The 16,563-nt window shown below is 38.2% G+C and overlaps 1 protein-coding gene and 1 pseudogene across 1 annotated transcript; both read right to left on the bottom strand.

The window, feature by feature from the left end:
* Window positions 1-1,609: 1,609 nt before the first annotated feature.
* Window positions 1,610-4,463, bottom strand: LOC109156046 (polyphenol oxidase I, chloroplastic-like). Its single transcript, XM_019303826.1, has 2 exons — window positions 3,866-4,463; window positions 1,610-2,832 (listed from the first exon to the last, which is right to left on the bottom strand). Exons 1-2 carry the CDS (start codon window positions 4,450-4,452, stop codon window positions 1,701-1,703), a joined length of 1,719 nt encoding a protein of 572 aa, XP_019159371.1. The 5' UTR covers window positions 4,453-4,463; the 3' UTR covers window positions 1,610-1,700.
* A 3,601-nt stretch (window positions 4,464-8,064) lies between these two features.
* LOC109155661 lies at window positions 8,065-9,768 on the bottom strand (annotated as a pseudogene).
* Between the last annotated feature and the right edge of the window lie 6,795 nt (window positions 9,769-16,563).

Raw genomic sequence — 16,563 nt, forward strand, 5'->3', positions numbered from 1 at the left:
AATATGGGTGCAATTCATTTCTAGGCTTCCGCATGGATGTGAAGGTGGCTGCAATGCATCCACCACAGCTGCCATGCACGTAATTCCAATGTGTAACCCTCTTACATTTGTCTTTATTTTGCATGCATGCAAAACTTGAATAATATAATGCTGAAGAAGTAATAATCTAAAAGATATATAATTTATGAGACAATTTCATTTGTAAGAAGTGGGCATGAATCATGATAAGCAAAATGAAAATTATTAACTCAATGTATACTATGAGATAGTACATAACCACCAATTTCTTTCACAACTCCAAAAAAATAAAAAAAATAATAATGATTGATTTAACATAGATTTTTTTTTTTCTCTCACATTTCGTGATCAAAAGTCTTTGAATTTTTTTTTTACTTTGCTGTAGTCAAAAGTCTCGAGATTTTTGTCCACTTTTCAGTGATCACAAGTCTTAGAACCTTTTTTTTTTTTTTTTTTTTTTTTTTTTTAATACTAACTCTATCACAACATAGTCTGTTCAAAAATATTTTTTTAACATACTGAAACACAAAGAGTCAATGTACTTACACTAAGGTTTAAATTTAAGACCTTTCATTTGAAGGGTTACAGCTATGTTAAAGGTCCTTGAACTTTTTAGTGGTATAGAAAAGGTGAGCCAATTCATTATGTATGATTGAAGATTAAATTTATTCGCCGTACAATTTAGATTCATTTATTTTAATTTGTATGTGATCTGGCTAGATTATAATGTCAAGTCTAATTTGTGAACAATTTAGATTAGTTTATCCTTTTATTATCAGGTCACAAAAGATCAAGGACCTTGTCCAATGATATCCGGTTGCTCCTCTAAGTGGGACCTGATAGATTTCAACCTCAGTAGAAGTGATTAGTAATTTGGGTATCGCTTCACTTGTAGAAAAAAAAAAAAAAAAAGGTAACTTAAAAGAATATTCTTACCATCTACGGAAAGGGAAGAAGAGCCAGGAGTTATGAACTTGGATTTCTATGTCGGGGAAGCCGACTTGATCACACGCGCCGTTGCAGTAAGCGCAGTGAACCTTGGCTTGTTGAGTGAAGCTGCGAGGGTCGTCCGCCGGCAACGCCTTCATTATTTCCACGGCCTTGGCGAACTTCTCTTTGTATTTTCCGTCCAGGCGGTGTAACGCCGGGAGGACCCTCATGGTGGCGGGGCTAACAGACGGAAGCTGGTAGTCCAGGTATCTGCCCGCCATCGGCGGGCAACAGTTGTCCACGTCAGCCTTGGTAGGAAGGTCGGTGGGCGGCACAACGCACTTAGAAACCTCAGGCGCCTCAATCGGCGCAGCCATAGCCGGCGGCAGGTTACCCACAAGGTTAGCAGCAGCGCCGTAGAGACCGCCCTCTTCTGTCAATCTTGGACTGGGGGTCGTTGCCGCGCACGGCGGCGTTGCATGACACTTTGAGGTGGCAGTTATACGCCACCGGGGTGAGGATGTGAAGGTGAGAGTGTGTGGGTATAGGCCGCCGGGAAAACAAGTTGGCCGGAGCGCGCGGTGGAGAGAGAGAAGCCATTCCCTTTGCTAACAAAATAAAATTGTTGACCTAATTAAGGAGCAAAATGATGGCCAAGGTACGTTAGTTTTAATTTATTCAGGTGGCAAAGAGTTTTATTGAAGGGAAGAACTTAAAAGTGGTGGTCGAAACAAACAACATTAGAGAACATTCTAAGAACCATATTCTATCTTAATGTTATCGATGGTGACAACACCTCCTCCTACATTTGGTGCCAAAGTCACCAGAACAGTGTCGTCGTCCTCGGCGCCCAAATCCTCCATCGCCTCATTCAAACCCAAGCTCAAGCTCGTCCTGATTTTCTCCACGTTTTTCTGCCGGTGCGGCAAGTGAGCAAAGCTCCCGGCGAACTCCGCCTTGTCGTACCCGCCGTCCGGCTCGTCCTCGTCGTTCAAATACACGTCGAATTTCGTGTACTGGTTCGCCTGAACTTCGATTCCTTCGATCAGCAAGATTTCTTCTTCCAACTCCTTCTCCTCCTTCGTCCTGTTCTTCTTCGGCCTCGGCACCTTTACTCGGACCACCCTGTCGAGAGTCACCGGAAAGACGGTGGCCACGTACGGAGCGGCGGAGCGCAGCGCCAATTTCCGGCGTCGGGGTTTGGGAACTGGCTTGCTGTTTATCCATGGCAGGTTTGCGAATTCGTATTTGTATCCCATTTGCTGGTTTTCCACGCAATCCCCGACCCTCACGCGCACCGGCTGCGCGTTCTCGTTGTAGAAGAGGAAGCTGGCGTTGATCCAATCGGCGTCCGTGAAATTCCTTTTCCGGCCACGGCCGCCGAGCTGCTGCCATATCGTCCACATCCGGTCAACGTTTGCATGGTGGCAATAGAAGGAGATATCACGGCCAGCGGAGTAGAAGTTCCCCATATCCTCGCCGTTCTTCCTCCTCGGATCGCCCACCCACCGGTGGATTGGCACGTGGGGGCTATTCTCCATGGACCCGGCGCCGGGGTTTTTCTTGTCGCCGGAGCGGTAAGGTTTTCCGAGGAAGAGCTCTGCCGTTCCGGCGTTGGTGAACATCTGCTTGTACATTAACGCAAGATTATTAGTAATTCTTTCTAAGTCGGTGGCTTCTGTATCCTTGCCTTGATACCCAAGGTCGACTATAGTAGGTGGAAGATGAGACTGGTTGCGATTCTCGTCGTAGAGTGAAACATTCCGGTCGTTAAGTATCGACGGAAAAACCATGCCGGCGGGAATGTCCCAGTTCCAGAATGGCAAGCCGAAGGTGGGATCTCTGATCAATTTCCCCAAGATTCTCTCGAAGAAATACAAGTACCTGTGGAGGTTAGTTGTTCTAAAACTTTTATATATAAATAAGAAGGAGTTAATACCCAAAATAGTCCCTCGACTATGTCGTAATTACCAATTTGGTCCTCAACTATCATTCTTACCCAATTAAGTCCTCAACTATACAATTTTTACCCAATTTAGTCCTTTGTCAATTTGACTGTTTGTTGACTGTTAAAAGTGAAAATAAAGTTGTAATTTTACAAGTTTTCTCATTACTCCTCATTTAGCAGCGCCAAACCATGTAGCAATAAGCTCCGGTTGGGTTCTAAACCTGTCAGTATCGAAGTAGTGGTTGTGCATCGGATAGCCCATGAATTTGATTTCCAACAATTTTTTGACGATCGAAATCTGATCAGAGTGTATTGATGCATGGTTTGGCGCTGCTAAATAGAGATGAAGGAGAAATCTTGTAAAATTATAATTTTATCCCGACTTTTGACAGTCAACAAACAGTCAAATTAATACAGAGGACTAAATTGGGTAAGAATTGTATAGTTGAGGACTAAATTGGGTAAGAATTGTATAGTTGAGGACTTAATTGAGTAAAAGTTACATAGTTGAGGACTTAATTGGGTAAGAATGGTAGTTGAGGACCAAATTGGTAATTATGGCATAGTCGAGGGACCATTTTTGGTATTAACTCAATAAGAAGTCTACAAACTATTTATAGTGCATGTATAATATAAGATAAAACATGCTAAAAATAGCAATAAGTTACAAATTTAATTCTTATTACTAATGGTCGGTCTATTCAGATTTGAGTCAATCAATTATGACCGAATTAGATTAGTTTACCTTCTTGTGTGATCTGATTATGTCAGAACATTAAGTTTATTTAATGCATAATTTAGATTGGTTTATCTTCTTATGTGATCTGATTAGATCATAATGTTAAATCTATCTCGTGCACAATTTAGATTAGTTTATCCTCTTATTATCAGGTCACAAAAGTTAGCCTAAAAGACAACTAATAAATGCCAAGTCAAAGGTAACTTGAAAGAATAAATTCTCAATAGTACCATCTATGGAAAGGGAAGAAGAGCCAGGAGTTATGAACTTGGATTTCTATGTCGGGGAAGCCGACTTGATCATACGCGCCGTTGCAGTAAGCGCAGTGAACTTTGGCTTGCTGAGTGAAGCTGCGGGGGTCGTCAGCCGGCAACGCCTTCATCATTTCCACCGCCTTGGCGAACTTCTCTTTGTATTTTCCGTCCAGGCGGTGTAACGCCGGGCGGACCCTCATGGTGGCGGGGCTAAAAGACGGAAGCTGGTAGTCCAGGTATCTGCCCGCCGTCGGCGGGCAACAGTTGTCCACGTCGGCGCCGGCCGGCAGGTCGGTGGGCGGCACAACGCACTTGGAAACTTCAGGCGCCTCAATCGGCCCCGCCATAGCCGCCGGCAGGTTAGCAGCGCCGTAGAGACCTCCCAATCCAAGAATAACATCTCTTCTGTCAATCTTGGAGTCGCCGCCGTGCGCGGCGTTGCATAACACTTTGAGGCGGCGGTTAAGCACCACCGGGGTGAGGATGTGAAGGTGAGAGTGTGTGGGTATAGGCCGCCGGGAAAACAAGTTGGCCGGAGCGCGCGGTGGAGAGAGAGAAGCCATTGGGGTTTCCTTTTGCGCAGTATAATGATGCTTAAATTTGCGTGGTGTACTGTATATATATTGAGAATGGTGCAATTATTTGATGAAGAAAGACGTACGTGTCAAAATATGGGTGCAATTCATTTCTAGGCTTCCGCATGGATGTGAAGGTGGTGAATGGTGATGTGTTGTTGGAAATTGGAATATGAATATTTATATAGTGCATGCATACACCACAGCTCCACCTAATGCCAAGGTGTAACGCTCTTACATTTCTTTTGGGTCCGTTTGGAAATTGGAAGTATGTTTTCCTAGTTTTTCAATATTTTGATGCAACATGAAAATTTAGTCAACGAAAAACATTTTTTGTTAATTGAGAAAAATAAAACTATTTTGACAGAAAATTATTTTTTCCAAAATTTGAAAAAAGTCATTTTTCACCAAAATGTTTGAACATACAATTCTACTCACTTTTTCAGAAAATAAACTAAACACACAGTTTTTCATAACTTTATGTTTATAATTATAGAACTCTATATATGTTCATAACTTTTGAACTCTATATTCATAATTATGATAGTTTTGAAACCGTGTCTACCTTACAAGGTAAACACGGTTCCATAGCATAATTTGCTTTGTTTTATAAGCGTGATATTCTCTCTCTCTCTCTCTCTCTCTATATATATATATATATATATATATATATATATATATATATATATATATATATATATATATATATATGATTAATGATTGTATTAGAGTTGGACGTTATGTTTTCATATTCCAATTTCAATTCACTAAATTGTTATGGAGGATATATCTATTTGAGTATGGTTATGTTGGTGAACAATTAATATGTGAAACTCGAACGACATTATATTGCTCCATAACCAAATAACATGTTGCACTTTAATACAATGGTCATAGTAAGCCCAAGTGAAAGGGGTGCAAACAGGAAAAACACAACACACATTCACGTACTACTATAACAACATTAGAATGATCGGTAACTTTTCAAATTCTAACATTCTTAAGAAATATCTCTTTTCAAAATGCATTTGATGTGTTAACTAAATTAAAAACACATTTGGTATATGCTTTTCTTTAATTTCAAAATGTGGATAACATCTTATCTATAAAATTGGTGTCTCTTTGTATAAGATATATGCTGCCATGGCGAAAATCTTTGACATAGTTAAGCAACATGACCATGTTAATTTGAGTTTGTTGATCAAGATCAGATACTTGATCGAGCAATTTTTTTTTTAGTGTTATCAGGGCCCACATGAAAAAAACAATATCATATCAGAGCATGCCACATCTAAATATATAATAAAAAAATTGTATGCGCATGTAAATTTAGTGTTATAGTAATAAAACTGAGCGAGCAATAATCAAAACTATTGATAGCTAGCTTACATTGGTTTACCACAATTCCAACATAAGATAAATTCGGCGTAGCTATTGAGCAAACAACATTCTTCAATACGAAACAATCCGTCATAATATCCACCCCAACCTTGTTTCGGTCCTTAAGCCAGGACAATACTTCTTTGCAGGCCAGCGCCTCCGCCATGAGAGGCGAAAAACACCCCGGAAGCTTCCCGTTGGCCGCAGCTCTGAACATGCCATCGTGATCGAGCAAGACTGCCCTGTACGTGGCCTGGCCGGTTGCCGGGTCGTAGCCAGCATCGAAATGACATTTCAACCGAAAGGCTGTCGCAGCCGGTACAGCAACAGCGCACGGAATCTGAGCCGCGCGGGTAACTTGCCTCCGCCGAGGCAACACGGCGCCAGACGTTTTCCGGCCTCCTCACCGCATGTTCCCATACGGCTTCGTTTCTGACCATCCACAAATAGTAGAGGACCGCTACAAGACGACGGGCTTGATCGCCTGTGAGCATATCCATAGTAGTCATAAGCCAAGTTGAAAAATAATGAGAAGTAATATTCATAATGGGTAGCCTGAAACATTCCACACAACTCTAGAATAATCATATAAAACTAATGAATGCATAACACTCTCGTGTGTGAGGCCACACATCATGCATGTTGGGTCCACATCAACTCTCTTTATAATCAAATTGGTTGTGGTAGGGAGTATATCACACACAACTCTCCAATAAAAAGTTTTCCACTTGGGTGGAACTCTCATTTTCCACTCTCCTGGTTTTTTTCTCCTTATATTCAGTATAATCTCAAATTATACTCTCTCACTTTTACTCTATGATGTGGCTAAAAAGATATGATATTTTTATCATTTAAGTCCCAGAAAAATTGTCATACATCCAATATTTGTGTGAGAGAGTAAAAATTGAGAGTATGTAGTATATTTTTTTTTTTTTTTTGTAGGGGTTAAATGTAAATTTATTCGAGCCAAACAAACATATACGGAGTACAAATTTCACTGGGGCATATCCCTGAAATTACAAGAAATAAGCCACTCTGCAATACTCCAGTCGAACACAGCTCCACGCAACCACGCACTGAACATCGTAGCCTACGTACCGCCACCGTAGCCTCACCGCCGTCTACCACTATTGATGTCCTACCGGCGACCAGAGGTATGCGGCTACTTTCTTTTTATTTTCTACAACCTGTATCCTTTTTCTCCTTTTGTTTGTTGCCATGGCATTTACCAAGTTTTGTTGTATGTAGTATGTTGTCCTCTATATAATGAAAAAATGATTTGATTTTGTTGTATGGGACTGTTGGATTCTTGCTTCTGTAATTTTGTTTATGATGGGTTGAAAATTTTAAATGTTAAATGTAGAGGAAAATAGGGTTTTTTTTTGCAAGATCTTTTTGGAACCACCAAGAATGAAACATTCCAGTTTATTACACTGGAATGAAATTTATGAAATCCTTAAGATTTTACCTTATATCTTCTCCATCTCTAGATTTTCTCTTGTTGTTTTTCTTGTTTTTCTTCATTTTCATCTTTTTCTTCTGATATCTAAAATTTGCAGTGGTTTGCATTTTGATTTGGGTTTTGCTTTTTTCTTCGTATTTTTACAGCTGGGAATCAATATTCACGATCGGGATTTATTTGTATAATTTAAGGTAATTTATATATTTATATTTGTGTTTTTTAGTTTATATGTAAACATAGCAATGTTTTTTCTTAAGCTCATTAGATTTGAAAAATATTTTTGTACATCAGTGTTATTTAGTGCAAAAACACTTAGATCATAATAATTATGATCTTAGACCTGAGTGTGAAACTATGAGAAATTGACTAAAATGGGATACTTTGCATATTGTAGATAAAAATCGGTAACTTTTCAAATTCTAACATTCTTAAGAAATATCTCTTTCCCAAATGCATTTGATGTGTTAACTAAATTAAAAACACATTTGGTATATGCTTTTCTTTAATTTCAAAATGTGGATAACATCTCATCTATAAAATTGGTGTCTCTTTGTATAAGATATCTGCTGCCATTGCGAAAATCTTTGACATGGTTAAGCAACATGACCATGTCAATTTGAGTTTGTTGATCAAGATCAGATACTTGATCGAGCAATTTTTTTTTTTAGTGTTATCAGAGCCCACATGAAAAAAACAATATCATATCAGAGCATGCCACATCTAAATATATAATAAAAAAATTGTATCCAATTGCGTTTTCAAACATCGATTTGATCACCTTTACCCCCCCATTTGATCACCTCCAACTCCTTCTCCTCCTTCGTCATGTTCTTCTTCGGCCTCCGCACCTTTACTCAGACCACCTTGTCGAGAGTCACCGGAAAGACGGTGGCGACGTACGGAGCGGTGGAGCGCAGCGCCACTCTCCGCCATCGAAGTCTGGGAACTGGCTTGCTGTTTATCCATGGCAGGTTTGCGAATTCGTATTTGTATACCATTTGCTGGTTTCCACGCTGTCCCCTACCCTCACGCGCACCGGCTGCGCGTTCTCGTCGTAGAAGAGGAAGCTGGTGTTGATCCAATCAGCGTTCGTGAAATTCCTTTTCCGGCCATGGCCGCCGAGCTGCTGCCATATCGTCCACATCCGGTCAACGTTTGCATGGTGGCAATAAAAGGAGATATCACGGCCGGCGGAGTAGAAGTTTCCCATATCCTCGCCGTTCTTCCTCCTCGGATCGCCCACCCACCTGTGGATTGGCACGTGGGGGCTATTCTCATGGACCCGGCGCCGGGGTTTTTCTTGTCGCCGGAGCGGTAAGGTTTTCCGAGGAAGAGCTCTGCCGTTCCGGCGTTGGTGAACATCTGCTTGTACATTAACGCAAGATTATTAGTAACTCTTTCTAAGTCGGTGGCTTCTGTATCCTTGCCTTGATACCCAAGGTCGACTATGGTCGGTGGAAGATGAGACTGGTTGCGATTCTCGTCGTAGAGTGAAACATTCCGGTCGTTTAGTATTGACGGAAAAACCATGCCGACGGGAATGTCCCAGTTCCAGAATGGCAAGCCGAAGGTGGGATCTCCGATCAATTTCCCCAAGATTCTCTCAAAGAAATACAAGTACCTGTTGGAGGTTAGTTTTCAAAAACTTATATATGTCAACAAGAAGTCTACCAACTATTTATAGTGCATGTATAATATAAGATAAAACATGCTAAAAATAGCAATAGGTTACAAACTTAATTCTTATTACTAATGGTCGGTCTATTGATTTGAGTCTATCAATTATGATTGAGCCAATTCATTATGATCGAATTAGATTAATTTACGTACCTTATTGTGTGATCTGATTAGATCAAAAGATTAAGTTTATTCAGTGTACAATTTAGATTCATTTATTTCTTATGTGATCTCCATTATCCAGGGAGGGAGCACATCCGCTCAGCAGTGACAGTGAGGGGAGGACGACATGAGCCCATTTGGATGCGACTTGGGCCTACATTGCTACTACTTGGGCCTAGTTGGCGACAATCAGGTCCCAGAAAGGGACGATCAGGACTCAGGCGAGATTTGGACGCGCCCTACCTTGCCCCTTGCCTATGTTTGTTGTCACTTTCGCCATCTAGCGAAAGTCGTTAACATGGTTAAGCTACATGACCATGTCAATTTGAGGTTCGTTGATCAAGAACAGATACTTCATCGAGCAAATTTTTGACTTTAGTGTTATCAGAGCGCACATGAAAAAAAAAATCATATCAGAGCATGTCACGTCAAAATATATAATAAAAAAATTTTATCCGTGCATTGCACGCATATCACACGCGCATTACACAGGTAATTAAGCAATTATTTGCTTGAATTCAGGCAAAGATAATTTTTGTTTGCGACAATCAGGTCTCAGATGGCGACGATTTTGACGCGACGTACCTTGCCCCCTGCCTATGTTTGTTGTCAGCTTTCGCCATCTAGCGAAAATCTTTGACATGGTTAAGCTACATGACTATGTAAATTTGAGTTTGTTGATCAAGATCAGATACTTGATCGAGCAACTTTTTTTATTTATTTATTTTAGTGTTATCAGAGCACACATGAAAAAAAAATTCATATCAGTGCATGCCACATCTAAATATATAATAAAAAAATTGTATCCAATTGTCCCGGTCAGAGTCCAACTAGGACCATGTCTAAGACAAGTGGGCCCAAGTCAACAAGTGGGTTCGAGTAGCAGCCATGTCCTACAAAAATTGTCTATGATGTGGCTAAAAAGATCTGATATTTTTATCATTTAAGTCCTACAAAAATTGTCTACATCCAATATTTGTATAAGAGAGTAAAAATTGAGAGTATGTAATATTTTTTTTTTAGGGATTAAATGTAAATTTATTCGAGCCAAACAAACATATATGGAGTACAAATTTCACTTGGGCATATCCCTGAAATTACAAGAAATAAGCCACTCCCCAATACTCCAGTCGAACACTGCTCCACGCAACCACGCACTGAACATCGTAGCCTACGTACCGCCACCGTAGCCTCACCCCCGTCTACCACCCTGTTGATGTCCGACCGGCGACCAGAGGTATGAGGCTACTTTCTTTTTATTTTCTACAACCTATATCCTCTTTTCTTTTTAAACTGGAATGAAATTTATGGAATCCGTAAGATTTTACCTTATATCTTCTCCATCTCTAGATTTTCTTGTTGTTTTCCTTGTTTTTCTTCATTTTCATCTTTTTCTTCTGATATCTAAAATTTGCAGTGGTTTGCATTTTGATTTGGGTTTTTGCTTTTTTGTTCATATTTTTACAGCTGGGAATCAATATTCACGATCGCCATTTCTTTGTATAATTTAAGGTAATTTATATATTTATATTGGTGTTTTTGAGTTTATATGTAAACATAGCAATGTTTTTTCTTAAGCTCATTAGATTTTAAAAATATTTTTGTGCATCAGTGTTATTTAGTGCAAAAACACTTAGATCACAATAATTATGATCTTAGACCTGAGTGTGAAACTATGAGAAATTGACTGAAATGGGATACTTTGCATATTGTAGATAAAAATCAGTAACTTTTCAAATTCTTGTTAAACCAAAATTAGACAGAGAATGGAGAGGGAAGGCTAGGATCATCTCATTCATCTCCATACCATGATATATGGTGTGTCCATTACAAAGGATATAAATATACATAATGAGCAATCAAAGCATCCGTTACATATGTTACAAATGATGTCCACTAAATATGTTTATAACACTCCCCCTTGGACATTATTTGTCCACAATCTTGCTTCGATAAAAACTTGCTAGGAAAACCCTGTGGGAAAAACGTAGACAAGAAAAAGTACAATAGAAAATATATTCATGCCTCATTAAAAATTTCACTACGAAAACCACGTGGGAAAAAACCTAGTTGAAGAAAAGAGTACATGATATATGTAAAAACATATATTTTATTGGTCGCCTCATTAAAAACCTTAACTTAAGAAAACCCTATAGGAAAAACTTAGCTAAGGGAAAAAGAGTACAACCATAAGCCTTCAGGGCACAATCGGCATAATCTTCAGGATTTTGGGGTTTGTCTACTTAAGCAATTATTTTGCAACTTTTCCCCATTTACATTCATATATCATACTCATGCCTCGTTAAAAACCTCATTAGGAAAACTGCGTGGGAAAAACCTAATTGAGGAAAAGAGTGCATGATGTATGTGTATTCTTGTTTTAGCTTTCTCACTAAAAACCTTAAGATAAGGAAACCCAGTAGGGAAAAAGCTTAGCTAAAGAAAAGAGTACAATCATTAGTCGTCAAGACCCAATCTTCATGATTTTACATTCAATCTTCCAGATTGATTCGAGTAAATGTACTTCCCGTCTCCCCCTGAAGATAACAATCTTCAAGTTCTACATATATTTCAAAAATTTGAAGAAATGGATTGGACAAATCTTCTGGATTGTCACTAGAGTAAATATCTAATAATCTTATGGCTCTTCTAGAGCTCACATAACATTTGTGCAACACAAGTGTTATTGTCCTCATTTTAAACATTTAGGAAAATTCATTGTATAACCAGTTTCGACTTGGCATTGCGGGGATCAAACAAAACTGTCAGTACCCAAGTAGCCTATTAAAACCATATCATGGTTTCTTACATAAATGTCATGTCTTTGTATCTCGAAGATACCGGAAGATATGTTTAATCATTATTCAAGTACTTCATTTGTAGGGGAGCACTAGATTTTGCTAGCAATTTCATCGCAAATATGTTGCGATTATGGAACTTCTGGTTCTACAATGGTGCTCCAATGATAATGAAGTAAGGGACTTCGAGTCCAAAAACGTTCCTTATCTGCTTCAAGAGATTATTAGGCAACCTTTAGTTTGATAAAAACATGACACTTATATGCATATAGACATATGAAAAAGCATTTTTAGATGTAGGCTGACTGGTGTATATAAAAAAATCTTCAAAGAAAAACTCGATCTTCAAGTCGATACATACTATTACTACTATTGTTTAGACTACTGTTTTTTTTTTTTTTTGTTGGTGTTTTTCACTAAGCAACATTACGTATCTGAACTTTGTTTGGTGCTTTTGTTTTTATGTTGAATGCCTATCCACAATAATATTAATGATGGATTTAATTAACCTGGGGTGGACCCGAATAAATAAATCCGGATAAGAACGTAATAAAATAATATATAAATGAACGGAACGATGTCGTAAGGCCGTGAGACCGTATATTGTATTAAATGCCGTAAATTGACTATTACAGTAATTTCTTAGGACAAAGTGTGTAATAATCGTAGGACATAGAATAGAATGCCCCTTGTTAGGACAAGGATGATGGGCTTTTATACAAGCTAAGCCCCCTAACCGCCTCCCCCTAAATTGGGGGGCGGTTGGATCACTACTTTGACTGGGCCCGGGTGGACCGGGTCGAGTCGGGTCCTGTGCTCGGGTGGTGCCGAGTTCGGGTAGTACCGAGCTCTCCTACCCGAGCCCGCTATAGGCCAAGCTCAGGTAGGGTCGTGTCATCCGACCTGAGCCCCACGTGGGTCAACTCGGGTTGGGACACCTCCATGGTGTCGTGGGCCGGGTGCTTTTGGGCTCCAACGTGGTGCTCCGAGTCCGTGGGAGGGACGACGCATTTGGAGACTTCCGGGGCCTGAATGGGATCTGCAACAGCGGCCAGTGGACTAGATAGTCACAAGGCTAGCGGCGCCGTAGAGGCCTCCCAACCCAAGAATGACGTCTCTTCTGTCGAGCTTGGGGTGGGAGTCGCCGCCGTCTTCCTTGTAATACGTCAATTGCCTACGTGTCCTCCTCTCTTTCACTCCTTATGGCATCTGGTTTCAGTGTCCAAAACAGACACCTCGCTTCTGACATTTGCCCCATCTTCCATTTATTGGAAGCACCGTAAAGATGAAATTGCGAGATTTTGGGGCGAGTCAGTTAGGTCCGAAAGACTTTCTATTAATCATTTGAATTGGTTGCAGGAGACCTTGAAGTGGTGGCTACGCTTTGTGGAATGTAAGCAAAGCTGAGAGGGTTTTGGCTATCTAAAGTTTTAGTCAATCTAGTCATCATCGGTTACTTACATTGGAGACTGAATTGAGTTAAATTTTATGTAACAAATGGGCTATATTTTTGATAAATTAATAATCGATGGTCAATTTAAAAATTGTAGTACAATCAATAGAACATTTTGCCTATTAAATATATATCCCATTTAATCTTACTGGACTTATGGAAACTTAATATTTATTCGAGACCACCCAATTTATCGCAGTAAAAATAATATTTTATTATTTACTCTAAGCAACATGTTAGCGAAATATGGATTCTTTTGGTCGGCAAATTATGTTGTGGAAACGTGCTCACCTTCCAAGGTGGGCACAGTTTCATATTTATAATTTCTATACTATAGATTCATAATTATAGAACTATATGTTCATAATTTTCGATGTTTATATTCTCAATTATTGAACTCTGTTTTCACAAATCACATAATTATATGTTCATAATTTGATAACTATACAGTTTAAAAATTATAAATCTATAGTATAAGTATTATGAGTATGCAGTATAGAAATTATGAATTTATTGTATTTAAATTATGAATCTATGATTTAGAAATTATAAATTTATAATATAGAAATTATGAATTTACAGTATAAAAATTATTAATATGGAACCGTGCCCACCTTGATTCCACGACATAACGTTCCCTTTAGGTCGGGTCCTATATATGGTGCAATTTTCTTAAGATATTAGATAGGGCCATTAATTAATATATGACCGGACCCATATCCTCACCATTAAGCGGGCCATTAATTAATATATGACCGGACCCATTCCTCACCAATTATAATCATCTTTTTTTTTGTTATTAGTATGCTGGAAAAGAAAAACAATTATCCGACTAAGTATAATATCGCATGTGCCAAAAATTTAAGTGAGCTAGTTTTCAAAAAAAAAAAAGAAATAAATAAATAAATAAAAATAAGCTAGTTTTCATTACCTTAGCTGTATACTTCTATGGAATAATGGAAGCAATAATCAATAATAATATATGATTTGGTTCCCATTAGTGTTTGGTTGACTCATTGCTATTAATTATTTAATTTTTTTTTTTTATTTTTATTAATCCTGCACAGCCAGCCCTTTAGTAAGTTGACCATATCTGTTGAGCTATTGTGTCACCATGATTTACATCATCTTAAATATTCAGTGGGACCGAAAATGTGAACCCGAAAGTTGACAGAATGTGGCCCTTGGGTTGAGTGTCTTTTATTGTTCCTAATTACACCATTGGGTCATCCTAAATTTAAAATATTTTTTAAAAATAATTATTTAAAAGTTATAAAATTATGCAAATCGAGGGAAAAGATACCAAGCTTGTCAGCATGAAGCAAAATTTTGTATTTATCAAAAAATTATAATTTATGTTTTTTTTAATATATAAATAGAATGAAATATTGAAATTTGATTTTTTAGAAAAAACGGGAGTAAGATTTCTTTATTGATTACATAAGCAACTTAGGACTTTTGTCGATTTGAGTGAAAATATTTTGACTAAGTTTACAAAATTTATTAAGGAATTTACTTCTTTACCTGAGAATTAACTTTGTCAACACACCATTAACGTCAGGGACTCGTCACTTTTTTCATAACTGAGGGACTAAAAATAGATACAGTAATAACACAGAGACTGAGTCGTCACTACAATTATAACTCAAGGACCAAACTCCCATTTTCCCTTAAAGATCCATCTACTCCTATCTCAGCTTAATATTGTTAGCAAAAGTGAATTGCGAGATGTGTCTCAACTAACCAACTGACCTCCAAATGCTTCGATACTATGAAGAATTCGAACATTGCCTCATGCCTTAAAGAAGAATTTATTTCATACTAATTTTTATTATTTACTACCGTGACACATAACAAACACGTCCTATTTAATCCATCGAATGTCTGTATCTCCATTTCAAGAACGTTTATTCTGGAAACAACAACAGTGGAGGATCGATGCAAAACACGAAGTAAAATCATTTTTCAAATTCATTTCTTTCATCCTTTTCAACCTAATATTAAATGAATTAATCAGTTGCCAGCAAATGGAACTTAAAAACAGGACCCAACAAAAAAAAAAAAAAAAAAAAAAGACAGATGAAACTAGCAACCAGTAGGTACCTGTATTTTCTTATACATAGATTGATACTGAGCTAAATTTGCCTTAGTCTTCTCAGGTTGCTCTTTAATTAAGACATAAGAATGTGAAGAGCATATGTACTTCACATTCTTCAATATGTTCTGTAAAGCAAATATCTAATTAAAGCCATTACTGAACAAAGTAACAAGGCACTCTCAGAGATGAACATCAACTCTCATAAAAAAGGGAGAGTTGGAAAAAGGAAATCAAAATATTTCTCCAGTTAACCTGCAAGTTAGACAAATGCTTCAATATTTCTATCCTTTCCTGGTGAAGATGCTTGAGCTCTAATAGTCGAAAGGAGGAGGATTGATCCTGCAAGGAAGCTCAAGTAACTAGATTTATGAACTGCAATTTGTCTGTGACTAAAAACAAGAAAGGAACAATTCAATATTACCAATAACTCTTTTAGGGTTGACTCCATGTCTTGCATATCCTTCTGTTTATCTCTGACCTTATCACCAGCCACATGCTTATTATTACCACCGTTCAGGACTGGGAAAAAACCCCTTTTGTAACATTATTCTCTGCTTTCAGAATTGCCACTCCCTACCAAATCTGCAATTGTTTTCTCTAACTCCCCTAAACAAAAGTCACCAAAAGTAACACAACCTACAAAGTACTTTTCCATGACAAATTAGGTGACCCTCACTTCAATAAAGGCTGCAGCATAAATCACTAAATGGAAGTATTTCAGAGTAATGCCAAAGTGACAGAAAGGAGCCACTATAATTGAACAATTTGAAATCCATTCCTTCAATCCTTCCAATAATTTTAACAAGCAGAAAAAGGAAGATGATTAGCCAAATAATAAATGCTTTGACATGAATGATGAATCTTTTAACTCATTATTCTCCATAGATCCTAACTTGGGGGTACATTTTTTCTGCTTCTCTAGAATTAAAACAATCTGCCAAAAACTTAAGGAGTTCCAAATGTGTTCAAAATTGTGTCTTGTAGCTGCTGGTGGAAAACCAACAAATCTTGTTTCTTTCATAGGTGGTAATTTGACAGGGAAAACCCACCCTGCAATATACTAACAATG

The sequence above is a fragment of the Ipomoea nil genome, unplaced genomic scaffold (genome assembly GCF_001879475.1).
Source record: "Ipomoea nil cultivar Tokyo-kokei standard unplaced genomic scaffold, Asagao_1.1 scaffold2704, whole genome shotgun sequence".
In the NCBI taxonomy this organism is placed as follows: Eukaryota; Viridiplantae; Streptophyta; class Magnoliopsida; order Solanales; family Convolvulaceae; genus Ipomoea; species Ipomoea nil.